A 27,576-nucleotide genomic window follows, 5' to 3' on the forward strand; every position below is an offset into this window, starting at 1 on the left:
CATAGCAACCAATCAGATTGCTTCTTTCATATTTCAGAGGCCTTATTAACCCCTTAAGGACTCAGTCCATTTTGGCCTTAAAGGGGTACTCCGCCCCTAGACATCTTATCCCCCATCCAAAGGATAGGGGATAAGATGTCAGATCGCCGGGGTCCCGCTGCTGGGGACCCCCGGGATTGCAGCTGTGGCACCCCGCTATCATTACTGCACAGAGCGAGTTCGCTCTGCACGTAATGACGGGCAATACAGGGGCCGGAGCATCGTTACATCACGGCCCCGCCCCTCGTGACGTCACGGCCCGCCCCCTCAATACGAGTCTATGGGAGGGGGCGTGGCGGTAGTCACGCCCCTGCCATATACTTGTATTAAGGGGCGGGGCGTGATGTCACGAGGGGCGGGGCCGTGACTTAACGATGCTCCGGCCCCTGTACTGCCCGTCATTACGCACAGAGCGAACTCGCTCTGTGCAGTAATGACAGCCGGGTGCCGCAGAGGCGATCCCGAGGGTCCCCAGCAGCTGGACCGGAGGGATCTGACATCTTATCCCTATCCCCTTTAAGGACCAAGTAAATTTTTGTTTTTGCACTTTCGTCTTTTCCTCCTCCCCTTCTCAAGTCACGAGCCTGGCACTGGAGGGGACAGGGCATAAGATGTCTAGGGGCGGAGTACCCCTTTAAGGTCAAAATGGGCTTGGTCCATAAGAGGTTAAAAGTCATGTAATTCATTGACGATGTTCCCCAAATCGGTTATCTGGGTTTAAGAAAAGAATTAAAAGTTAGATCTGCATCCCTGCTATGAGCAGGTAGCATCATGACAATGCGCAACCCTTTTCTTCCTGTAGTGCACCCTAATGAGAAGAGAAATTAAGTATTATTGGTCCACAAAAACACTAAGGGGCACTATAAATAAGCTTTTTTTTTGGCTCAGCATAGCTTTTTGTTACACCCTAAAAATGACTGTTCTTTTCCTACTTACAGTACATGGTTTATGAGATAACCCTTTAAGTATGTTCTGCTGAAGAATTAACTCTAGGGCGACAATACAGAGTACTAAACAGGCCAAATTAGGCAATGCCTTGAGGAGGTGAACATTGCATAAAAGGTGAGACAAGTTTGAAATAATAAACTGTTCAACAAAGTTACGAAACTATACACACGCCATTGGTGAGGTTGTCTTATGGAGATTAGATTGTGTAATGAAAAGTTACACAACTTTTTAAATTTACTTTGAGTTTAAAGTCCCCCTATCCTGGCTAATAGCAATAACCTTTATTGATACAAATGTAAAAACAAAAAAACAAAACAAACGCAGAACAATAAAGAGATCTGAGCAAGTACAGTAGTCCCTCAAGTTACAATATTAATTGGTTCCAGGATGACTATTGTATGTTGAAACCATTGTATGTTGAGTCTTAACTCTATGGAAACCTGGTAATTGGTCCTGAAGCCACCAAAATGTCATCCAAAAATAGGAAAAAGTGAGGATTAAAGATAAATAAGTAGATAACTAATATAGATAAAGCAAATCCTTCCATATAAAAGTAAGAAAGATCTGCTGGGAGCTGTAAATCACTGTCTATTTCAGTGTTTCCCAACCAGAGTGCCTCCAGATGTTGCAAAACTACAACTCCCAGCATGCCCGGACAGCCTTCGGCTGTCCGGGCGTGCTGGAAGTTGTAGTTTTGCAACAGCTGGAGGCACCCTCTTTGGGAGACACTGGTCTATGTAGAGGACAGAAGCTTCTTCAGGGTCCTGTACAGAACACGGAAAAAAAGGAAAATGGAGCCGCCCTCACCTGGTGTCCAAAGGAGCAGCTAACCCTGGCAGAGGTAAAGTGTACAGAACATGTAATACCTCCCTGTACTGTAGGGGGCGCTACAAGACACCAGTCAGTGCATGCACTTTAGGAATACACAGATTTTACCAGTGAAATATCCATTCTGATTGGTCGGTTCTTCCAGCCATTGACACATTTCGCAGATTCCATAGCATTGTATGTTGAGTCTGGTTTCAAGTTACAAGACCATTGTATGTTGAAACTATTGTATGTTGAGGCCATTGTAAGTTGAGAGATCACTGTATGAGCTGTACAGGTTTCCAGCCACTGAATGTAAAAGGACATTTTTAACTGACAGCAAAAAGTGGTCTTGAAAATAGTGAGAAAATAAAGCGAGAAGTATTTTACAAAGCTGCATTGTTCTTCAAGGTCTTCCGTGCAGCCTGTTTTGTACTTTTTGTAACTTGCAGTAGTCTGAACCAGTCTGACAAAAGATCCAGCAGTGGAATCATGTAAACTAGAAGCAGTGTGTACTATGCCGGCAGGTCTGAGCATTTCCCTTCCTAGAGTGGACATTCTGATCCCTCTACTGATAAGAATGTTTCTCTTTATTGTCCACAGTAATTCAGGTCTCTAGTCAGATGACTATACATGATCAGATACTTAAAGGGGTACTCCGGTGGGAATTTTTTATTTATTTATTTTTTAAATCAACTGATGCCAAAAAAACAGATTTGTAAATTACTTCTATTAAATGTTTTAATCCTTCCAATACTTATTAGCGGCTGTATACTACAGATGAAATTCTTTTTGGATTTCATTTCTGTCACGACCACAGTGCTCTCTGATGACACCTCTGTCCATGTCAGGAACTGTCCAGAGCAGCATATGTTTGTTTTTTTCCTTTATTAAAAACTTTTTATTTTATTTTTACACATACCAAAAAGCAAAACGACTCAACAAATTCAAGCAATCCCATTTATATCACTGTGCAGCATATGTTTGCCATGGGGATTTGCTCCTACTCTGGACAGTTCCTGACATGGAAAGAGGTCTCAGCAGAGAGCACTGTGGACGTGACAGAAAAGAAATTCAAAAAGAAAAGAATTTCCTCTGTAGTATACAGCCGCTAATAAGTACTGGAAGGATTACATTTTTTAAATAGAAGTAATTTACAAATCTGTTTAACTTTCAGGTATCAGTTTATTTAAACAAAAAAGTACCCCTTTAAAAGATCTTTTTTTTTTACTGGGCAACCCCTTTAGGCTATGTTCACACAATGGAATTTCTGTGTCCAGAATTCTTAACGGACATGCCAGAATAGCAGAGTCCCATTAATTTTAATGGGACTCTGCTGCACTGTTCACATGCGTCTTTGCAGAAATCCTAATTCTGGAGTCCGCAGAAGGAATAGACATGTCTATTCTTTCTGTGGAGTCATTCATTGCCATCTATGAGATGTTGCCCTTCCAAGCAGTTCTAGCGTTGGCATGTTCTGCTGGTGCTCTGCTGTCAAGGGAATGTCTGCACAGAAAGTGTGCCCCTCTGAACATAGTCTTAGTGTGCAAACTTCCCGGGAGCTCATAATATGGCCATTTCTCTTGCCACGATTCTTGCTGAGGGAACCCAACAGACCTTATTCTAAGTTAATTGGATCGGTCATACCTGTCAAGAGTTTGTTATAATCGGGAGTAATAACGCTACTGTCAACAGAGACTAACACTGACCATACACCATGTTTACATGCTTAATAATCACATGGCGAAGGAAACGTGTCAACTGCTGTGCCACAAACAATGTGATGTGAGCTGGTAAAACCCTGCTCCTAAAAGACTTCAATGGGAGAAGGGGAACTGTGCAGAAATGTAGTGACATGCCATTTCTTTCCAATTAGTAATCTTCCAAGAAAGTCAAAGGCAGCCTTAGGGCTTGGCCTACCCAGTGATGCCAACTGCTCCTAGAGAGCTGTGGCAAAGTGCAATAAGGCTGTGGGCACATGCCCTTCGATCGTTGTCAGCCAAATACTGATTAAACCAACAGCTATCTCTACCAAGCCCCTCACCCTCCCCTGCATATGCATGCCTTGCTCAGCTGGGAGTGCATGTATTTTCAATAAGGGGAGAGAGAAAGCTCTGGCAGTGACTTAACCACCTTGAGTCCAAAAGGACCGGGCATGTTGAAATTTAACTGCTCAATCCATCTTTTCACTCGGGAGTGAGTCAGTAGGTCCCTATACACATTATACATTGGTCCAACCAAAATGAAAAGGCTGAGAAAACAAACTAATGCGTATGACCAACTTTACAGCAATGAGCTAGTTTTTTTCAGGCCTACAGCATTGAAGAGAGCAGCAATGAGTCTGACCGCCACTCAATTCAAATAGAGAACATAGTACCCCCTTCTTATGATCAGTGGGGATCCCAGTAGACAGACCCCCCCCCCCCCCCCCCCCACTGATCAATTATTACCTATACCCTGGACAGGAAAGGAGTGTTTTTGAAAATTAAAAAAAACTTTAATTCCTTTTTTTTCACAGCTCATTTTGAGTGGTACTTTGCTAAAGGTACTTGCCCCACAAATATGAGAATTGCTGAATGAACCTTGATATCTTCATTCTCCAAATTAGTAGGGGTCATACACTGGACCCTCGTAATCAAAGGTTATACCTTAAAATTAAAGGGGTTACCCTTGTCCTCAGGTATGTATCCTCTTGTAGATATTGCAGCTGAGTTCCACTGAAGCGAATGGAGCCAAGATGTAATACCACACACAACCTGAAGAAAGGAGGCGCTGCTTTGGAAGAAATTAGCTCTGTTTTACTACTCTTGGACAAATTTCTTTAAATAATGGGAACTCAACAGCAGCAATCCAAGGCTGCTTTTGTTATATAATTCCTTCCTTGTGAATATTTAGCAGCACTCTCGCAATGCCTCCAGAGTCCCGCTTCAGTCCCCCTGGTATGATCATGTTCTTGAGCTGCAGCGTCACATGCAGCAATGTGTCATTCTGCCGATGAGCGAATCGTTGGCCACAGCAATGTCTCATCCTGGTCAGGAATTCAACGATTCCCTGACCAGCAGTACCACACAGTATGCCCGCTTCCCGGGCCTGACAGTTATACTGCAGCTCAGAAAGACTATCACACAGGCCACAGCAGGACACCGGAGGCTTTGCGGAATGCTGGAGGTGGGTATAGGTTCATTTATTATTTTTACATCCCACAAAATGGGCAGAGTTTTTAACCCCCTCCCTCTGCCAGATAACCACTTTAACCTCTCCATCTTTAGTACTGCCCTGTTAATCGTCCCCCAGCACAGTGCCAGTCTGTTTAGTCCAGTGCATGGCATAGTAGAGTGAAGTATGTGCTATGCTGTGATTGGCCAGAAAAGGAAGGGAGACACTATGTTTGTACTACTCGCCAGCAACTCCGTTCTGGTTCTCCCTCCTGAAATAGAGAATCAGAAATAGTTGTGTACCATGGAGAGGACTCTCAGGGTCTCAATAACAGCAGTGAGATTACTAGAATCATCTAACAAAACCAGACAGGTTTTGACCATTCTTCTGTATAGATATGCTAAAAGTACAGTGTTATTAACAGTGTAAGAACAGGGAAGAGTAAAATACATTCTTTTGAAGGTCTAGGTATTGTGGTCCCACTTACCCAGCTCCAAAGCCGTATTAAATTTTTCTAATGCACCTATCATGTCCTTATTCTCCCACAGCGTATCGCCTTCAACAGACAGTCTCCGCACCTTGGTCTCCGCACCGAACCACTTCTCCATCAAGTTCCCAAGCACCACATTAACCTTCATGTCCACGCAAAGTGCTTCATGCCCCTCTGCTTTGCTTTTAATCCTACTGTTACAACAGCTACATTCAGTAGATTTTCTATCACATAGGCATTTCTTACAGAAAGAATGGCCACAATTCAAAGTGACCGGGTCCAGTAGTAAATGGCTGCACATGGGGCAGGAGAAGAGGTCAGACTCCAGGGGCTGTTCAGGATATGGGGGGGCTTTTCCTTGAGACTCTCCATTAGTATGTATATTGTCCGTTTTCCTCTTGGCACAAGGTAATTTCAGTTCTTTGTCTCTGATGTTCTGAGCAATACTTTCTACCAGTATGCCAAGCTCCTCTGGGCATAGCTGGCGTAGCACTGCTGCCCTTGTGTAAGAGGCTAAAGCATCTGTAACTTGTCCGGCCAAAGCCAAAGAGTCTCCTTTCTTCAGATATAAAGATCTCTCAGGCTGCGGCAGCTCATCTAGCTGAGAGCCATAGATTTCGGCTGCCAGTAGAAAGTTGCCAGCCTTGAAGGCTTCCTCTGCCACCCCTAGCATCTCAGAGCAAAGGCTAGGGGGGTCTAGGAAGAAGAGGTCAGAACGCTGCATAGATCTTACCTCCATTGTTGGCAGCATTGGTTCATCACCAGTGGACAGTCAGGGGCTTTCCATGAGAACACAACCCACCAGGGTGCTCACACTCATTCCTCAGAAAGGCCATTGTCTGCTTGCACAGTCCTTTGTTTCCTAGAGAACCAGCAGATCTCCTTATGATAGGGCCAATGGACTGGAGGTTGGATGCCCCGATTCCTCAATATACATTGCAGCACATGGGCCATGCCTACCGCAGCTGCCAGCACACTGGCCAAGTTGGCAGCAGACAGTCATCGCCACGGTGCAGGGTATAGAAGAAAACAGCGATGCCCCTTAGCGGTGCCCTATCCCTGGAAACACAGCAGGGTCAGTGCCCTTTTTCACAGCCCAGTGTGTCCTATGGGCAGTGTCCAGGTACAGTGTGCCTCACAGAGATACGGTGTGCATTTTAGGACATCGTCAGTCATCAGCCACAACTCTGTCCCCCGTCAAGCAAAACACTGTCTCTCCTCCTCCCTCAGTCGTTATTCCCTCCTCCCTCACACCAATCTCCATCCTCCTTGAGCCTACACTCCCTCCTACGTCATCCAAAACTCCCTCTGAACTCAGACAATTCTCCCTCCTCCCTCAGACCAAACTTCCTCCCATATAGCAGAGCCGACACTGCACAGCATGTATAGCAGAGCCGAATCTGTAAATCTGCACAACATGTACTACAGAGCTAGTATAGCAGAGCCGACACAGCATAGCATACAGGGCCAAAACTATACATGCACTAAAGAGACACAACATGTACTACAGAGCCTGTATAGCAGAGCCGACATTGCTCAGCATGTATAGCAGAGCCGAATATGTAAAACTGCACAACATGTACTACAGAGCGAGTATAGCAGAACCGACACTGCACAGCATGTATAGCAGAGCCGAGTCTGTAAATCTGCACAACATGTACTACAGAGCTAGTATAGCAGAGCCGACACAGCATAGCATGTATAGCAGAGCAGAGTCTGTAAATCTGCACAACATGTACTACAGAGCGAGTATAGTAGGGCCGACACTGCACAGCATGTATACAGGGCCAAAACTATACATGCACTAAAGAGACACAACATGTACTATAGAGCCTGTATAGCAGAGCCGACATTGCTCAGCATGTATAGCAGAGCCGAATCTGTAAATCTGCACAACATGTACTACAGAGCTAGTAGAGCAGAGCCGACACAGCACAGCATGTATAGCAGAGCCGAGTCTGTAAATCTGCACAACATGTACTACAGAGCGAGTATAGCAGAGCCGACACAGCACAGCATGTATACAGAGTCGAAACTATACATGCACTAAAGAGACACAACATGTACTATAGAGCCTGTATAGCAGAGCCGACACTGCACAGCATGTATAGCAGAGCCGAGTCTGTAAAACTGCACAACATATACTACAGAGCAAGTATAGCAGTGCCGACACAGCACAGCATGTATACAGGGCCAAAACTATAGATGCACTAAAGAGACACAACATGTACTATAGAGCCTGTATAGCAGAGCCGACATTGCTCAGCATGTATAGCAGAGCCGAAACTATACATGTACTAGAGACACAACATGTACTATAGAGCCTGTATAGCAGAGCCGACATTGCTCAGCATGTATAGCAGAGCCGAAACTATACATGTACTAGAGACACAACATGTACTATAGAGCCTGTATAGCAGACCGACACAGCACAGCATATATACAGGGCCAAAACTATACATGTACTAAAGAGACACAACAAGTACTACAGAGCCTGTATAGCAGAGCCAACACTGCTCAACATGTATAGCAGAGCTGAAGATGTACAACATGCACTGAAGAGACACCTCATGTAATACAAAGCCTGTATAGCAGAACCAACACTGCACAATGTTTAGCAGAGACAAAACTGTACAACATCTACTACAGAGCAAACACTACACAGCATGTATAGCAGAGCCAACACTACACAGCATGTATAGCAGAGCCAACACTAGACAGCATGTATAGCAGAGCCAACACTGCACAGCATGTACTACAAAGCTCTGCTATTTAAGATCTGTTATACATGCTGTGCAGTGTTGGCTCTGCTATACAGGCTCTGTAGTACATATGCAGTTTCACAGTTTCGGCTCTGCTATACATGCTATTTAGTGTGGAATCTGCTATATATGCTGTGCAGGGTCAGCTATACATGCTAGTGTTGGCTCTGCTATATATATGCTGTGCAGCGTCAGCTTTGCTATACATGCTATTTAGTGTTGGCTCTGCTATATATGCTGTGCAGGGTCAGCTCTGCTATACATGCTAGTGTTGGCTCTGCTATATATGCTGTGCAGGGTCAGCTCTGCTATACATAAATTTAGTGTTGGCTCTGCTATATATGATGTGCAGGGTCAGCTCTGCTATACATGCTATTTAGTGTGGACTCTACTATATCTGCTGTGCAGGGTCAGCTGTGCTATACATCCTATTTAGTGTTGGCTCTGCTATATATGCTGTGCAGGGTCAGCTCTGCTATTCATATATTTAGTGTGGACTCTACTATATATGCTGTGCAGCGTCACCTCTGCTATACATGCTATTTAGTGTTGGCTCAGCTCTGCTATATATATATATGCTGTGCAGGGTCAGCTCTGCTATATATATATATATATGCTGTGCAGGGTCAGCTCTGCTATACATGCTATTTAGTGTTGGCTCTGCTATATATGCTGTGCAGGGTCAGCACTGCTATTCATATATTTAGTGTGGACTCTACTATATACGCTATTTAGTGTTGGCTCAGCTCTGCTATATATATGCTGTGCAGGGTCAGCTCTGCTATACATGCTATTTAGTGTTGGCTCTGCTAAATATGCTGTGCAGGGTCAGCTCTGCTATACATGCTATTTAGTGTTGGCTCTGCTATATATGCTGTGCAGGGTCAGCTCTGCTATACATGCTATTTAGTGTTGGCTCTTCTATATATGCTGTGCAGGTTCAGCTCTGCTATACATGCTAGTGTTGGCTCTGTATACCATACACGTTGAGCAGTGTCGGCTCTGCTATGCATGCTATTTAGTGTTGGCTCTGTAGTACCATACACGTTGAGCAGTGTCGGCTCTGCTATTCATATATTTAGTGTTGGCTCTGTAGTACCATACACGTTGAGCAGTGTCGGCTCTGCTATTCATATATTTACTGTTGGCTCTGTAGTACCATACACGTTGAGCAGTGTCGGCTCTGCTATTCATATATTTAGTGTTGGCTCTGTAGTACCATACACGTTGAGCAGTGTCGGCTCTGCTATTCATATATTTGGTGTTGGCTCTGTAGTACCATACACGTTGAGCAGGGTCAGCTCTGCTATTCATATATTTGGTGTTGGCTCTGTAGTACCATACACGTTGAGCAGGGTCAGCTCTGCTATGCATGCTATTTGGTGTTGGCTCTGTAGTACCATACACGTTAAGCAGTGTCAGCTCTGCTATACATGCTAGTGTTGGCTCTGTAGTACCATACACGTTGAGCAGTGTCAGCTCTGCTATGCATGCTATTTAGTGTTGGCTCTGTAGTACCATACACGTTGAGCAGGGTCAGCTCTGCTATACATGCTAGTGTTGGCTCTGTAGTACCATACACGTTGAGCAGAGTCAGCTCTGCTATGCATGCTATTTGGTGTTGGCTCTGTAGTACCATACACGTTGAGCAGTGTCGGCTCTGCTATACATGCTAGTGTTGGCTCTGTAGTACCATACACGTTGAGCAGTGTCGGCTCTGCTATACATGCTAGTGCTGGCTCTTTAGTACCATACACGTTGAGCAGTGTCGGCTCTGCTATACATGCTAGTGTTGGCTCTGTAGTACCATGCACGTTGAGCAGTGTCGGCTCTGCTATACATGCTAGTGTTTGCTCTGTAGTACCATGCACGTTGAGCAGTCTCTGCTCTGCTATACATGCTAGTGTTGGCTCTGTAGTACCATACACGTTGAGCAGCTGCACAGTGTCGGCTCTGCTATACAGGGGGAAGTTTGGTTGATGGAGGAGGGATTTTAGGCTCAAGGAGGGAGAAGATTAGTGTGAGGGAGGAAGGAATGTGACTGAGGGGGAAGGAGGAGGAACAGCGCTTTGCTTGACCCTACAGCGATCTCCCCCTCCCGGTCCGATCCCCAAAGCTATGAGCTCAGTGCATAGGGAGGAGCCAGTGATCGTGACATCACAGCCGTCCTCTTAAAGTCACAGCACCATTATATGACCTGGCACTGTGACAGGCGATTACAGGCGCAACTAAGTGGAGTACTTATGGACTGATCAATGCCAGTTACATAAACCAACACAAAGCTTGTGTACTGAGCCGGCAGGGCAAGGGTTAATGCGTTTAGACCAGGGCAGATGGTGTGGACAGACGGTGCATTGCCGTGGAATGAGATTTGCCATAGAATGAGATGGTCCGCCTCCATCACATCCTATTGGCTCTCTCTTGTCACGTGACATATTTAAACGTCGCGCATCGATGCGCACAGTAGTGTCAGTTTGGCTATCACAGGGAGAGGATCTCCTCACCCTGTGATAGCTGAAGCTGTACGGAGCTCTCATGGCCTCTGTGGCCCGACAGAATTTCACACATGTACGCAGCTCATACGGCTGGCACATATACATTTACTGTTGATCCACAGCGCTATCGGGAGCCCGATGCCCGATGGCGCTGTCATCAGGATCCCCACGCCCGCAGCTCTACACCCCGTCCCCCGCATCTCTACTCCCCGTCCCGTTAACGCTCAGGGAGCGGGGAACAGAAAGTAGAGCATCGGGCGCAGGTTAAGTTATTCGCGTAGTGCTGCGCATGCGCAGTACTACTTTACCTGCGCCCGATGCTCTACTTTCTGTTCCCCGCTCCCTGAGCGTTAACGGGACGGGGAGTAGAGATGCGGGAGACGGGGAGTAGAGCTGCGGGCATGGGGCGCTCGCGGGGACGCACACTGATGACAGCGCCATCGGGCGTAGGAATCCCCATAGCGCTGTGGATCGCTCCCTGAGCGTTCACAGGGGACGGGGAGTAGAGCTGCGGGGGACGGGGAGTAGAGCTGCGGGGGACGGGGAGTAGAGATGCGGGGGACGGGGAGTAGAGCTGCGGGCGTGGGGATCCTGATGACAGCGCCATCGGGCATAGGGATCCCGATAGCGCTGTGGATCAACAGTAAATGTATATGTGCCAGCCGTATGAGCTGCGTACATGTGTGAACTTCTGTCGGGCCACAGAGGCCATGAGAGCTCCGTACAGCTTCAGCTATCACAGGGTGAGGAGATCCTCTCCCTGTGATAGCCAAACTGACACTGCTGTGCGCATCGATGCGTGACGTTTAAATATGTCACGTGACAAGAGAGAGCCAATAGGATGTGATGGAGGCGGACCATCTCATTCTATGGCAAATCTCATTCCACGGCAATGCAACGGCTGGATTACCTCCAGATCTCTTGTAAAATACTATTAAGTATTACTTACTGTCTGCGCCTGGCGCCCTCTGGAGAACATTGAACCATTGTGCTGAGCAGAAGCTATAGCCAGCACAGTGCTGCCACCTGCTGCCCGCTAGCAGGATTGTCATCTTTTGAAGAATTCATGAAAACACGTGAGACAGCTGCTCCCGCCCCCACCCTGAGAGGTTTATGTAAGGAGCTGTAGGGTGTTATACAACGCATGGCCACACGTCACCGCCGGGTCACTCTCCGGGCTGGGGCCTCGGGTGTCACACATATGAGTGGAGGCTGGGGCTATCGGGTGACAGGACTGGCCTATATCAATAACTGTTATGTACTGACTGAAAGGGCGGGAAGGCAAGAGGCTGAACTTGGTTCTTATATAGCCAGCTTCTTATTCAATGAACTTGGTTTCTTATATAGCCAGCTTCTTATTCAATGGACGTGGTTCTTATATAGCCAGCTTCTTATTCAATGGAATTGGTTCTTATGTAGCCAGCTTCTTATTCAATGGACGTGGTTCTTATATACCCAGCTTCTTATTCAATGGACGTGGTTCTTATATAGCCAGCTTCTTATTCAATGGACGTGGTTCTTATATAGCCAGCTTCTTATTCAATGGACTTGGTTCTTATATAGCCAGCTTCTTATTCAATGGACTTGGTTCTTATATAGCCAGCTTCTTATTCAATGGAATTGGTTCCTATATAGCCAGCTTCTTATTCAATGGACTTGGTTCTTATATAGCCAGCTTCTTATTCAATGGACTTGGTTCTTATATAGCCAGCTTCTTATTCAATGGACGAGGTTCTTATATAGCCAGCTTCTTATTCAATGGACGTGGTTCTTATATAGCCAGCTTCTTATTCAATGGAATTGGTTCTTATATAGCCAGCTTCTTATTCAATGGACGAGGTTCTTATATAGCCAGCTTCTTATTCAATGGACTTGGTTCTTATAGAGCCAGCTTCTTATTCAATGGAATTGGTTCCTATATAGCCAGCTTCTTATTCAATGGACTTGGTTCTTATAGAGCCAGCTTCTTATTCAATGGAATTGGTTCTTATATAGCCAGCTTCTTATTCAATTAACTTGGTTTCTTATATAGCCAGCTTCTTATTCAATGGACATGGTTCTTATATAGCCAGCTTCTTATTCAATGGAATTGGTTCTTATATACCCAGCTTCTTATTCAATGGACTTGGTTCTTATATAGCCAGCTTCTTATTCAATGGAATTGGTTCTTATATACCCAGCTTCTTATTCAATGGAATTGGTTCTTATATAGCCAGCTTCTTATTCAATGGACTTGGTTTCTTATATAGCCAGCTTCTTATTCAATGGACTTGGTTCTTATATAGCCAGCTTCTTATTCAATGGGCTTGGTTCTTATATAGCCAGCTTCTTATTCAATGGACTTGGTTCTTATATAGCCAGCTTCTTATTCAATGGAATTGGTTCCTATATAGCCAGCTTCTTATTCAATGGACTTGGTTCTTATATAGCCAGCTTCTTATTCAATGGAATTGGTTCTTATATAGCCAGCTTCTTATTCAATGGACGAGGTTCTTATATAGCCAGCTTCTTATTCAATGGACTTGGTTCTTATATAGCCAGCTTCTTATTCAATGGAATTGGTTCTTATATAGCCAGCTTCTTATTCAATTAACTTGGTTTCTTATATAGCCAGCTTCTTATTCAATGAACTTGGTTCTTATATAGCCAGCTTCTTATTCAATGGACGTGGTTCTTATATAGCCAGCTTCTTATTCAATGGAATTGGTTCTTATATACCCAGCTTCTTATTCAATGGAATTGGTTCTTATATACCCAGCTTCTTATTCAATGGAATTGGTTCTTATATAGCCAGCTTCTTATTCAATGGAATTGGTTCTTATATAGCCAGCTTCTTATTCAATGGAATTGGTTCTTATATAGCCAGCTTCTTATTCAATGGACTTGGTTTCTTATATAGCCAGCTTCTTATTCAATGGACTTGGTTCTTATATAGCCAGCTTCTTATTCAATGGGCTTGGTTCTTATATAGCCAGCTTCTTATTCAATGGACTTGGTTCTTATATAGCCAGCTTCTTATTCAATGGACTTGGTTCTTATATAGCCAGCTTCTTATTCAATGGACGTGGTTCTTATATAGCCAGCTTCTTATTCAATGGACGTGGTTCTTATATAGCCAGCTTCTTATTCAATGGACGTGGTTCTTATATAGCCAGCTTCTTATTCAATGGACTTGGTTCTTATATAGCCAGCTTCTTATTCAATGGACTTGGTTCTTATATAGCCAGCTTCTTATTCAATGGAATTGGTTCCTATATAGCCAGCTTCTTATTCAATGGACGTGGTTCTTATATAGCCAGCTTCTTATTCAATGGACGTGGTTCTTATATAGCCAGCTTCTTATTCAATGGACGTGGTTCTTATATAGCCAGCTTCTTATTCAATGGACGTGGTTCTTATATAGCCAGCTTCTTATTCAATAGACGTGGTTCTTATATAGCCAGCTTCTTATTCAATGGACTTGGTTCTTATATAGCCAGCTTCTTATTCAATGGACTTGGTTCTTATATAGCCAGCTTCTTATTCAATGGACGTGGTTCTTATATAGCCAGCTTCTTATTCAATGGAATTGGTTCTTATATAGCCAGCTTCTTATTCAATGGACGAGGTTCTTATATAGCCAGCTTCTTATTCAATGGACTTGGTTCTTATAGAGCCAGCTTCTTATTCAATGGAATTGGTTCTTATATAGCCAGCTTCTTATTCAATTAACTTGGTTTCTTATATAGCCAGCTTCTTATTCAATGGACATGGTTCTTATATAGCCAGCTTCTTATTCAATGGAATTGGTTCTTATATACCCAGCTTCTTATTCAATGGACTTGGTTCTTATATAGCCAGCTTCTTATTCAATGGAATTGGTTCTTATATACCCAGCTTCTTATTCAATGGAATTGGTTCTTATATAGCCAGCTTCTTATTCAATGGACTTGGTTTCTTATATAGCTAGCTTCTTATTCAATGGACTTGGTTCTTATATAGCCAGCTTCTTATTCAATGGGCTTGGTTCTTATATAGCCAGCTTCTTATTCAATGGACTTGGTTCTTATATAGCCAGCTTCTTATTCAATGGAATTGGTTCCTATATAGCCAGCTTCTTATTCAATGGACTTGGTTCTTATATAGCCAGCTTCTTATTCAATGGAATTGGTTCTTATATAGCCAGCTTCTTATTCAATGGACGAGGTTCTTATATAGCCAGCTTCTTATTCAATGGACTTGGTTCTTATATAGCCAGCTTCTTATTCAATGGAATTGGTTCTTATATAGCCAGCTTCTTATTCAATTAACTTGGTTTCTTATATAGCCAGCTTCTTATTCAATGAACTTGGTTCTTATATAGCCAGCTTCTTATTCAATGGACGTGGTTCTTATATAGCCAGCTTCTTATTCAATGGAATTGGTTCTTATATACCCAGCTTCTTATTCAATGGAATTGGTTCTTATATACCCAGCTTCTTATTCAATGGAATTGGTTCTTATATAGCCAGCTTCTTATTCAATGGAATTGGTTCTTATATAGCCAGCTTCTTATTCAATGGAATTGGTTCTTATATAGCCAGCTTCTTATTCAATGGACTTGGTTTCTTATATAGCCAGCTTCTTATTCAATGGACTTGGTTCTTATATAGCCAGCTTCTTATTCAATGGGCTTGGTTCTTATATAGCCAGCTTCTTATTCAATGGACTTGGTTCTTATATAGCCAGCTTCTTATTCAATGGACTTGGTTCTTATATAGCCAGCTTCTTATTCAATGGAATTGGTTCCTATATAGCCAGCTTCTTATTCAATGGACTTGGTTCTTATATAGCCAGCTTCTTATTCAATGGACTTGGTTCTTATATAGCCAGCTTCTTATTCAATGGACGTGGTTCTTATATAGCCAGCTTCTTATTCAATGGAATTGGTTCTTATATAGCCAGCTTCTTATTCAATGGACGAGGTTCTTATATAGCCAGCTTCTTATTCAATGGACTTGGTTCTTATAGAGCCAGCTTCTTATTCAATGGAATTGGTTCTTATATAGCCAGCTTCTTATTCAATTAACTTGGTTTCTTATATAGCCAGCTTCTTATTCAATGGACATGGTTCTTATATAGCCAGCTTCTTATTCAATGGAATTGGTTCTTATATACCCAGCTTCTTATTCAATGGACTTGGTTCTTATATAGCCAGCTTCTTATTCAATGGAATTGGTTCTTATATACCCAGCTTCTTATTCAATGGAATTGGTTCTTATATAGCCAGCTTCTTATTCAATGGACTTGGTTTCTTATATAGCCAGCTTCTTATTCAATGGACTTGGTTCTTATATAGCCAGCTTCTTATTCAATGGGCTTGGTTCTTATATAGCCAGCTTCTTATTCAATGGACTTGGTTCTTATATAGCCAGCTTCTTATTCAATGGAATTGGTTCCTATATAGCCAGCTTCTTATTCAATGGACTTGGTTCTTATATAGCCAGCTTCTTATTCAATGGAATTGGTTCTTATATAGCCAGCTTCTTATTCAATGGACGAGGTTCTTATATAGCCAGCTTCTTATTCAATGGACTTGGTTCTTATATAGCCAGCTTCTTATTCAATGGAATTGGTTCTTATATAGCCAGCTTCTTATTCAATTAACTTGGTTTCTTATATAGCCAGCTTCTTATTCAATGAACTTGGTTCTTATATAGCCAGCTTCTTATTCAATGGACGTGGTTCTTATATAGCCAGCTTCTTATTCAATGGAATTGGTTCTTATATACCCAGCTTCTTATTCAATGGAATTGGTTCTTATATACCCAGCTTCTTATTCAATGGAATTGGTTCTTATATAGCCAGCTTCTTATTCAATGGAATTGGTTCTTATATAGCCAGCTTCTTATTCAATGGAATTGGTTCTTATATAGCCAGCTTCTTATTCAATGGAATTGGTTCTTATATACCCAGCTTCTTATTCAATGGAATTGGTTCTTATATAGCCAGCTTCTTATTCAATGGACTTGGTTTCTTATATAGCCAGCTTCTTATTCAATGGACTTGGTTCTTATATAGCCAGCTTCTTATTCAATGGGCTTGGTTCTTATATAGCCAGCTTCTTATTCAATGGACTTGGTTCTTATATAGCCAGCTTCTTATTCAATGGAATTGGTTCCTATATAGCCAGCTTCTTATTCAATGGACTTGGTTCTTATATAGCCAGCTTCTTATTCAATGGAATTGGTTCTTATATAGCCAGCTTCTTATTCAATGGACGAGGTTCTTATATAGCCAGCTTCTTATTCAATGGACTTGGTTCTTATATAGCCAGCTTCTTATTCAATGGAATTGGTTCTTATATAGCCAGCTTCTTATTCAATTAACTTGGTTTCTTATATAGCCAGCTTCTTATTCAATGAACTTGGTTCTTATATAGCCAGCTTCTTATTCAATGGACGTGGTTCTTATATAGCCAGCTTCTTATTCAATGGAATTGGTTCTTATATACCCAGCTTCTTATTCAATGGAATTGGTTCTTATATAGCCAGCTTCTTATTCAATGGAATTGGTTCTTATATAGCCAGCTTCTTATTCAATGGAATTGGTTCTTATATAGCCAGCTTCTTATTCAATGGAATTGGTTCTTATATAGCCAGCTTTTTATTCAATGAACTTGGTACTTATATAGCCAGCTTCTTATTCAATGGACTTGGTTTCTTATATAGCCAGCTTCTTATTCAATGGACTTGGTTCTTATATAGCCAGCTTCTTATTCAATGGACTTGGTTCTTATATAGCCAGCTTCTTATTCAATGGACTTGGTTCTTATATAGCCAGCTTCTTATTCAATGGAATTGGTTCCTATATAGCCAGCTTCTTATTCAATGGACTTGGTTCTTATATAGCCAGCTTCTTATTCAATGGAATTGGTTCTTATATAGCCAGCTTCTTATTCAATGGACGAGGTTCTTATATAGCCAGCTTCTTATTCAATGGACTTGGTTCTTATATAGCCAGCTTCTTATTCAATGGAATTGGTTCTCATATAGCCAGCTTCTTATTCAATGGAATTGGTTCTTATATAGCCAGTTTCTTATTCAATGGACTACGTTCTTATATAGCCAGCTTTTTATTCAATGGAATTGGTTCTTATATAGCCAGCTTCTTATTCAATGGACTTGGTTCTTATATAGCCAGCTTCTTATTCAATGGACTTGGTTCTTATATAGCCAGCTTCTTATTCAATGGACGTGGTTCTTATATAGCCAGCTTCTTATTCAATGGACGTGGTTCTTATATAGCCAGCTTCTTATTCAATGGACGAGGTTCTTATATAGCCAGCTTCTTATTCAATGGACTTGGTTCTTATATAGCCAGCTTCTTATTCAATGGAATTGGTTCTTATATAGCCAGCTTCTTATTCAATTAACTTGGTTTCTTATATAGCCAGCTTCTTATTCAATGAACTTGGTTCTTATATAGCCAGCTTCTTATTCAATGGACGTGGTTCTTATATAGCCAGCTTCTTATTCAATGGAATTGGTTCTTATATACCCAGCTTCTTATTCAATGGAATTGGTTCTTATATACCCAGCTTCTTATTCAATGGAATTGGTTCTTATATAGCCAGCTTCTTATTCAATGGAATTGGTTCTTATATAGCCAGCTTCTTATTCAATGGAATTGGTTCTTATATAGCCAGCTTTTTATTCAATGAACTTGGTACTTATATAGCCAGCTTCTTATTCAATGGACTTGGTTTCTTATATAGCCAGCTTCTTATTCAATGGACTTGGTTCTTATATAGCCAGCTTCTTATTCAATGGACTTGGTTCTTATATAGCCAGCTTCTTATTCAATGGACTTGGTTCTTATATAGCCAGCTTCTTATTCAATGGAATTGGTTCCTATATAGCCAGCTTCTTATTCAATGGACTTGGTTCTTATATAGCCAGCTTCTTATTCAATGGAATTGGTTCTTATATAGCCAGCTTCTTATTCAATGGACGAGGTTCTTATATAGCCAGCTTCTTATTCAATGGACTTGGTTCTTATATAGCCAGCTTCTTATTCAATGGAATTGGTTCTCATATAGCCAGCTTCTTATTCAATGGAATTGGTTCTTATATAGCCAGTTTCTTATTCAATGGACTACGTTCTTATATAGCCAGCTTTTTATTCAATGGAATTGGTTCTTATATAGCCAGCTTCTTATTCAATGGAATTGGTTCTTATATAGCCAGCTTCTTATTCAATGAACTTGGTTTTTTATATAGCCAGCTTCTTATTCAATGAACTTGGTTCTTATATAGCCAGCTTCTTATTCAATGGAATTGGTTCTTATATAGCCAGCTTCTTATTCAATTAACTTGGTTTCTTATATAGCCAGCTTCTTATTCAATGGACATGGTTCTTATATAGCCAGCTTCTTATTCAATGGAATTGGTTCTTATATACCCAGCTTCTTATTCAATGGACTTGGTTCTTATATAGCCAGCTTCTTATTCAATGGAATTGGTTCTTATATACCCAGCTTCTTATTCAATGGAATTGGTTCTTATATAGCCAGCTTCTTATTCAATGGACTTGGTTTCTTATATAGCCAGCTTCTTATTCAATGGACTTGGTTCTTATATAGCCAGCTTCTTATTCAATGGGCTTGGTTCTTATATAGCCAGCTTCTTATTCAATGGACTTGGTTCTTATATAGCCAGCTTCTTATTCAATGGAATTGGTTCCTATATAGCCAGCTTCTTATTCAATGGACTTGGTTCTTATATAGCCAGCTTCTTATTCAATGGAATTGGTTCTTATATAGCCAGCTTCTTATTCAATGGACGAGGTTCTTATATAGCCAGCTTCTTATTCAATGGACTTGGTTCTTATATAGCCAGCTTCTTATTCAATGGAATTGGTTCTTATATAGCCAGCTTCTTATTCAATTAACTTGGTTTCTTATATAGCCAGCTTCTTATTCAATGAACTTGGTTCTTATATAGCCAGCTTCTTATTCAATGGACGTGGTTCTTATATAGCCAGCTTCTTATTCAATGGAATTGGTTCTTATATACCCAGCTTCTTATTCAATGGAATTGGTTCTTATATAGCCAGCTTCTTATTCAATGGAATTGGTTCTTATATAGCCAGCTTCTTATTCAATGGAATTGGTTCTTATATAGCCAGCTTCTTATTCAATGGACTTGGTTTCTTATATAGCCAGCTTCTTATTCAATGGACTTGGTTCTTATATAGCCAGCTTCTTATTCAATGGGCTTGGTTCTTATATAGCCAGCTTCTTATTCAATGGACTTGGTTCTTATATAGCCAGCTTCTTATTCAATGGACTTGGTTCTTATATAGCCAGCTTCTTATTCAATGGACGTGGTTCTTATATAGCCAGCTTCTTATTCAATGGACGTGGTTCTTATATAGCCAGCTTCTTATTCAATGGACGTGGTTCTTATATAGCCAGCTTCTTATTCAATGGACTTGGTTCTTATATAGCCAGCTTCTTATTCAATGGACTTGGTTCTTATATAGCCAGCTTCTTATTCAATGGAATTGGTTCCTATATAGCCAGCTTCTTATTCAATGGACTTGGTTCTTATATAGCCAGCTTCTTATTCAATGGACTTGGTTCTTATATAGCCAGCTTCTTATTCAATGGACGTGGTTCTTATATAGCCAGCTTCTTATTCAATGGAATTGGTTCTTATATAGCCAGCTTCTTATTCAAAGGACGAGGTTCTTATATAGCCAGCTTCTTATTCAATGGACTTGGTTCTTATAGAGCCAGCTTCTTATTCAATGGAATTGGTTCTTATATAGCCAGCTTCTTATTCAATTAACTTGGTTTCTTATATAGCCAGCTTCTTATTCAATGGACATGGTTCTTATATAGCCAGCTTCTTATTCAATGGAATTGGTTCTTATATACCCAGCTTCTTATTCAATGGACTTGGTTCTTATATAGCCAGCTTCTTATTCAATGGAATTGGTTCTTATATACCCAGCTTCTTATTCAATGGAATTGGTTCTTATATAGCCAGCTTCTTATTCAATGGACTTGGTTTCTTATATAGCCAGCTTCTTATTCAATGGACTTGGTTCTTATATAGCCAGCTTCTTATTCAATGGGCTTGGTTCTTATATAGCCAGCTTCTTATTCAATGGACTTGGTTCTTATATAGCCAGCTTCTTATTCAATGGAATTGGTTCCTATATAGCCAGCTTCTTATTCAATGGACTTGGTTCTTATATAGCCAGCTTCTTATTCAATGGAATTGGTTCTTATATAGCCAGCTTCTTATTCAATGGACGAGGTTCTTATATAGCCAGCTTCTTATTCAATGGACTTGGTTCTTATATAGCCAGCTTCTTATTCAATGGAATTGGTTCTTATATAGCCAGCTTCTTATTCAATTAACTTGGTTTCTTATATAGCCAGCTTCTTATTCAATGAACTTGGTTCTTATATAGCCAGCTTCTTATTCAATGGACGTGGTTCTTATATAGCCAGCTTCTTATTCAATGGAATTGGTTCTTATATACCCAGCTTCTTATTCAATGGAATTGGTTCTTATATACCCAGCTTCTTATTCAATGGAATTGGTTCTTATATAGCCAGCTTCTTATTCAATGGAATTGGTTCTTATATAGCCAGCTTCTTATTCAATGGAATTGGTTCTTATATAGCCAGCTTCTTATTCAATGGACTTGGTTTCTTATATAGCCAGCTTCTTATTCAATGGACTTGGTTCTTATATAGCCAGCTTCTTATTCAATGGGCTTGGTTCTTATATAGCCAGCTTCTTATTCAATGGACTTGGTTCTTATATAGCCAGCTTCTTATTCAATGGACTTGGTTCTTATATAGCCAGCTTCTTATTCAATGGAATTGGTTCCTATATAGCCAGCTTCTTATTCAATGGACTTGGTTCTTATATAGCCAGCTTCTTATTCAATGGACTTGGTTCTTATATAGCCAGCTTCTTATTCAATGGACGTGGTTCTTATATAGCCAGCTTCTTATTCAATGGAATTGGTTCTTATATAGCCAGCTTCTTATTCAATGGACGAGGTTCTTATATAGCCAGCTTCTTATTCAATGGACTTGGTTCTTATAGAGCCAGCTTCTTATTCAATGGAATTGGTTCTTATATAGCCAGCTTCTTATTCAATTAACTTGGTTTCTTATATAGCCAGCTTCTTATTCAATGGACATGGTTCTTATATAGCCAGCTTCTTATTCAATGGAATTGGTTCTTATATACCCAGCTTCTTATTCAATGGACTTGGTTCTTATATAGCCAGCTTCTTATTCAATGGAATTGGTTCTTATATACCCAGCTTCTTATTCAATGGAATTGGTTCTTATATAGCCAGCTTCTTATTCAATGGACTTGGTTTCTTATATAGCCAGCTTCTTATTCAATGGACTTGGTTCTTATATAGCCAGCTTCTTATTCAATGGGCTTGGTTCTTATATAGCCAGCTTCTTATTCAATGGACTTGGTTCTTATATAGCCAGCTTCTTATTCAATGGAATTGGTTCCTATATAGCCAGCTTCTTATTCAATGGACTTGGTTCTTATATAGCCAGCTTCTTATTCAATGGAATTGGTTCTTATATAGCCAGCTTCTTATTCAATGGACGAGGTTCTTATATAGCCAGCTTCTTATTCAATGGACTTGGTTCTTATATAGCCAGCTTCTTTTTCAATGGAATTGGTTCTTATATAGCCAGCTTCTTATTCAATTAACTTGGTTTCTTATATAGCCAGCTTCTTATTCAATGAACTTGGTTCTTATATAGCCAGCTTCTTATTCAATGGACGTGGTTCTTATATAGCCAGCTTCTTATTCAATGGAATTGGTTCTTATATACCCAGCTTCTTATTCAATGGAATTGGTTCTTATATACCCAGCTTCTTATTCAATGGAATTGGTTCTTATATAGCCAGCTTCTTATTCAATGGAATTGGTTCTTATATAGCCAGCTTCTTATTCAATGGAATTGGTTCTTATATAGCCAGCTTCTTATTCAATGGAATTGGTTCTTATATACCCAGCTTCTTATTCAATGGAATTGGTTCTTATATAGCCAGCTTCTTATTCAATGGACTTGGTTTCTTATATAGCCAGCTTCTTATTCAATGGACTTGGTTCTTATATAGCCAGCTTCTTATTCAATGGGCTTGGTTCTTATATAGCCAGCTTCTTATTCAATGGACTTGGTTCTTATATAGCCAGCTTCTTATTCAATGGAATTGGTTCCTATATAGCCAGCTTCTTATTCAATGGACTTGGTTCTTATATAGCCAGCTTCTTATTCAATGGAATTGGTTCTTATATAGCCAGCTTCTTATTCAATGGACGAGGTTCTTATATAGCCAGCTTCTTATTCAATGGACTTGGTTCTTATATAGCCAGCTTCTTATTCAATGGAATTGGTTCTTATATAGCCAGCTTCTTATTCAATTAACTTGGTTTCTTATATAGCCAGCTTCTTATTCAATGAACTTGGTTCTTATATAGCCAGCTTCTTATTCAATGGACGTGGTTCTTATATAGCCAGCTTCTTATTCAATGGAATTGGTTCTTATATACCCAGCTTCTTATTCAATGGAATTGGTTCTTATATACCCAGCTTCTTATTCAATGGAATTGGTTCTTATATAGCCAGCTTCTTATTCAATGGAATTGGTTCTTATATAGCCAGCTTCTTATTCAATGGAATTGGTTCTTATATAGCCAGCTTTTTATTCAATGAACTTGGTACTTATATAGCCAGCTTCTTATTCAATGGACTTGGTTTCTTATATAGCCAGCTTCTTATTCAATGGACTTGGTTCTTATATAGCCAGCTTCTTATTCAATGGACTTGGTTCTTATATAGCCAGCTTCTTATTCAATGGACTTGGTTCTTATATAGCCAGCTTCTTATTCAATGGAATTGGTTCCTATATAGCCAGCTTCTTATTCAATGGACTTGGTTCTTATATAGCCAGCTTCTTATTCAATGGAATTGGTTCTTATATAGCCAGCTTCTTATTCAATGGACGAGGTTCTTATATAGCCAGCTTCTTATTCAATGGACTTGGTTCTTATATAGCCAGCTTCTTATTCAATGGAATTGGTTCTCATATAGCCAGCTTCTTATTCAATGGAATTGGTTCTTATATAGCCAGTTTCTTATTCAATGGACTACGTTCTTATATAGCCAGCTTTTTATTCAATGGAATTGGTTCTTATATAGCCAGCTTCTTATTCAATGGAATTGGTTCTTATATAGCCAGCTTCTTATTCAATGAACTTGGTTTCTTATATAGCCAGCTTCTTATTCAATGAACTTGGTTCTTATATAGCCAGCTTCTTATTCAATGGAATTGGTTCTTATATAGCCAGTTTCTTATTCAATGGACTACGTTCTTATATAGCCAGCTTCTTATTCAATGAACTTGGTTTCTTATATAGCCAGCTTCTTATTCAATGGAATTGGATCTTATATAGCCAGCTTCTTATTCAATGACTACGTTCTTATATAGCCAGCTTCTTATTCAATGGACTTGGTTTCTTATATAGCCAGCTTCTTATTCAATGGAGTTGGTTCTTATATAGCCAGCTTCTTATTCAATGAACTTGGTTCTTATATAGCCAGCTTCTTATTCAATGGACTTAGTTCTTATATAGCCAGCTTCTTATTCAATGGAATTGGTTCTTATATAGCCAGTTTCTTATTCAATGGACTACGTTCTTATATAGCCAGCTTCTTATTCAATGAACTTGGTTCTTATATAGCCAGCTTCTTATTCAATGGAATTGGTTTCTTATATAGCCAGCCTCTTATTCAATGGACTTGGTTGTTATATAGCCAGCTTCTTATTCAATGGACTTGGTTTCTTATATAGCCAGCTTCTTATTCAATGGAGTTGGTTCTTATATAGCCAGCTTCTTATTCAATGGACTTGGTTCTTATATAGCCAGCTTCTTATTCAATGGACTTGGTTCTTATATAGCCAGCTTCTTATTCAATGGACGTGGTTCTTATATAGCCAGCTTCTTATTCAATGGACTTGGTTCTTATAGAGCCAGCTTCTTGTTTAATGGACTTGGTTCTTATATAGCCAGCTTCTTATTCAATGGAATTGGTTCTTATATAGCCAGCTTCTTATTCAATGAACTTGGTTCTTATATAGCCAGCTTCTTATTCAATGGACTTGGTTTCTTATATAGCCAGCTTCTTATTCAATGGACGTGGTTCTTATATAGCCAGCTTCTTATTCAATGGACTTGGTTCTTATATAGCCAGCTTCTTATTCAATGGACTTGGTTCTTATATAGCCAGCTTCTTATTCAATGAACTTGGTTCTTATATAGCCAGCTTCTTATTCAATGGACTTGGTTTCTTATATAGCCAGCTTCTTATTCAATGGAATTGGTTCTTATATAGCCAGCTTCTTATTCGATGGACTTGGTTCTTATATAGCCAGCTTCTTATTCAATAGACGTGGTTTTTATATAGCCAGCTTCTTATTCAATGGAATTGGTTCTTATATAGCCAGGTTCTTATTCAATTAACTTGGTTCTTATATAGCCAGCTTCTTATTCAATGGACTTTGTTCTTATATAGCCAGCTTCTTATTCAATGAACTTGGTTCTGATATAGCCAGTTTCTTATTCAATGGACTACGTTCTTATATAGCCAGCTTCTTATTCAATGGAATTGGTTCTTATATAGCCAGCTTCTTATTCAATGGACTACGTTCTTATATAGCCAGCTTCTTATTCAATGGACTTGGTTTCTTATATAGCCAGCTTCTTATTCAATAGACGTGGTTTTTATATAGCCAGCTTCTTATTCAATGGAATTGGTTCTTATATAGCCAGGTTCTTATTCAATGAACTTGGTTCTTATATAGCCAGCTTCTTATTCAATGGACTTTGTTCTTATATAGCCAGCTTCTTATTCAATGAACTTGGTTCTGATATAGCCAGTTTCTTATTCAATGGACTACGTTCTTATATAGCCAGCTTCTTATTCAATGGAATTGGTTCTTATATAGCCAGCTTCTTATTCAATGGACTACGTTCTTATATAGCCAGCTTCTTATTCAATGGACTTGGTTTCTTATATAGCCAGCTTTTTATTCAATGGAGTTGGTTCTTAGATAGCCAGCTTCTTATTCAATGAACTTGGTTCTTATATAGCCAGCTTCTTATTCAATGAACTTGGTTCTTATATAGCCAGCTTCTTATTCAATGGAATTGGTTCTTATATAGCCAGGTTCTTATTCAATGAACTTGGTTCTTATATAGCCAGCTTCTTATTCAATGGACTTTGTTCTTATATAGCCAGCTTCTTATTCAATGAACTTGGTTCTGATATAGCCAGTTTCTTATTCAATGGACTACGTTCTTATATAGCCAGCTTCTTATTCAATGGAATTGGTTCTTATATAGCCAGCTTCTTATTCAATGGACTACGTTCTTATATAGCCAGCTTCTTATTCAATGGACTTGGTTTCTTATATAGCCAGCTTTTTATTCAATGGAGTTGGTTCTTAGATAGCCAGCTTCTTATTCAATGAACTTGGTTCTTATATAGCCAGCTTCTTATTCAATGAACTTGGTTCTTATATAGCCAGCTTCTTATTCAATGGAATTGGTTCTTATATAGCCAGTTTCTTATTCAATGGACTACGTTCTTATATAGCCAGCTTTTTATTCAATGAACTTGGTTCTTATATAGCCAGCTTCTTATTCAATGGAATTGGTTCTTATATAGCCAGCTTCTTATTCAATGGAATTGGTTCTTATATAACCAGTTTCTTATTCAATGGAATTGGTTCTTATACAGCCAGTTTCTTATTCAATGGACTATGTTCTTATATAGCCAGCTTTTTATTCAATGAACTTGGTTCTTATATAGCCAGCTTCTTATTCAATGGACTTGGTTCTTATATAGCCAGCTTCTTATTCAATGGAATTGGTTCTTATATAACCAGTTTCTTATTCAATGGAATTGGTTCTTATATAGCCAGCTTCTTATTCAATGAACTTGGTTTCTTATATAGCCAGCTTCTTATTCAATGGACTTGGTTCTTATATAGCCAGCTTCTTATTTAATGAACTTGGTTCTTATATAGCCAGCTTCTTATTCAATGGACTTGGTTCTTATATAGCCAGCTTCTTATTCAATGGACGTGGCTCTTATGTAGCCAACTTCATATTTAATGAACTTGGTTCTTATATAGCCAGATTCTTATTCAATGGACTTGGTTTCTTATATAGCCAGCTTCTTATTCAATGGACTTGGTTCTTATATAGCCAGCTTCTTATTCAATGGACTTGGCTCTTATATAGCCAGCTTCTTATTCAATGGACGAGGTTCTTATATAGCCAGCTTCTTATTCAATGGACGTGGTTCTTATATAGCCAGATTCTTATTCAATGGAATTGGTTTCTTATATAGCCAGCTTCTTATTCAATGGACTTGGTTCTTATATATGCTTCACAGAAGGGGTATAACAACTTAAAACTTAACATTTAATGTGCTATTTAAAAGACAGGACCCCACTGACAACAATACAACAGAAAAAGTAGTCACACCGGACCCAGAGGCCATAGATTGTGGACAGCAGTCTGAGTCAGTCACAAGGCCAAGGTGATGGTCAGGGAGTGATAGGGGATAAGCAATAAGAGACCAGGGTGGGTAGGGCTGTGGCCCTAGTATACCCTATCAGGGAGATGTCGTGCCACTACCCCTGCTCGCTCAGGGAACTGTCGGGGCACTCGTCCTAGAAAGGACGACCCCTGCCCCGGTCTACCCCTTTGTCAATCCCTGTAATAAGGAATAATCAGCCCGCCCGCCCAACGCGTTTCCCCCAGATCACTGGGTTCGTCAGGGGCTACA

General features: G+C 40.2%; 1 protein-coding gene across 5 annotated transcripts in view; it reads right to left on the reverse strand.

Annotated features, from left to right (window-relative positions):
* Positions 1-27,576, reverse strand: part of LONRF2 (LON peptidase N-terminal domain and ring finger 2) — a 141,386-nt gene that overhangs the window by 55,761 nt on the left and 58,049 nt on the right. Inside the window, exon 1 of one of the 5 annotated variants that reach the window (XM_056555976.1) lies at positions 11,647-11,980. The exons of 3 other annotated variants lie outside the window; for them this stretch is intronic. In XM_056555976.1, the coding sequence (XP_056411951.1) occupies positions 11,647-11,749 (103 nt within the window). In that variant the 5' untranslated portion in view covers positions 11,750-11,980. Of the gene's footprint in view, positions 1-5,437; positions 6,642-11,646; positions 11,981-27,576 lie in introns of those variants that run through there. One more of the 5 variants, XM_056555974.1, reaches the window with a different exon arrangement.

Source organism: Hyla sarda, chromosome 2 (genome assembly GCF_029499605.1).
Source record: "Hyla sarda isolate aHylSar1 chromosome 2, aHylSar1.hap1, whole genome shotgun sequence".
NCBI lineage: Eukaryota > Metazoa > Chordata > Amphibia > Anura > Hylidae > Hyla > Hyla sarda.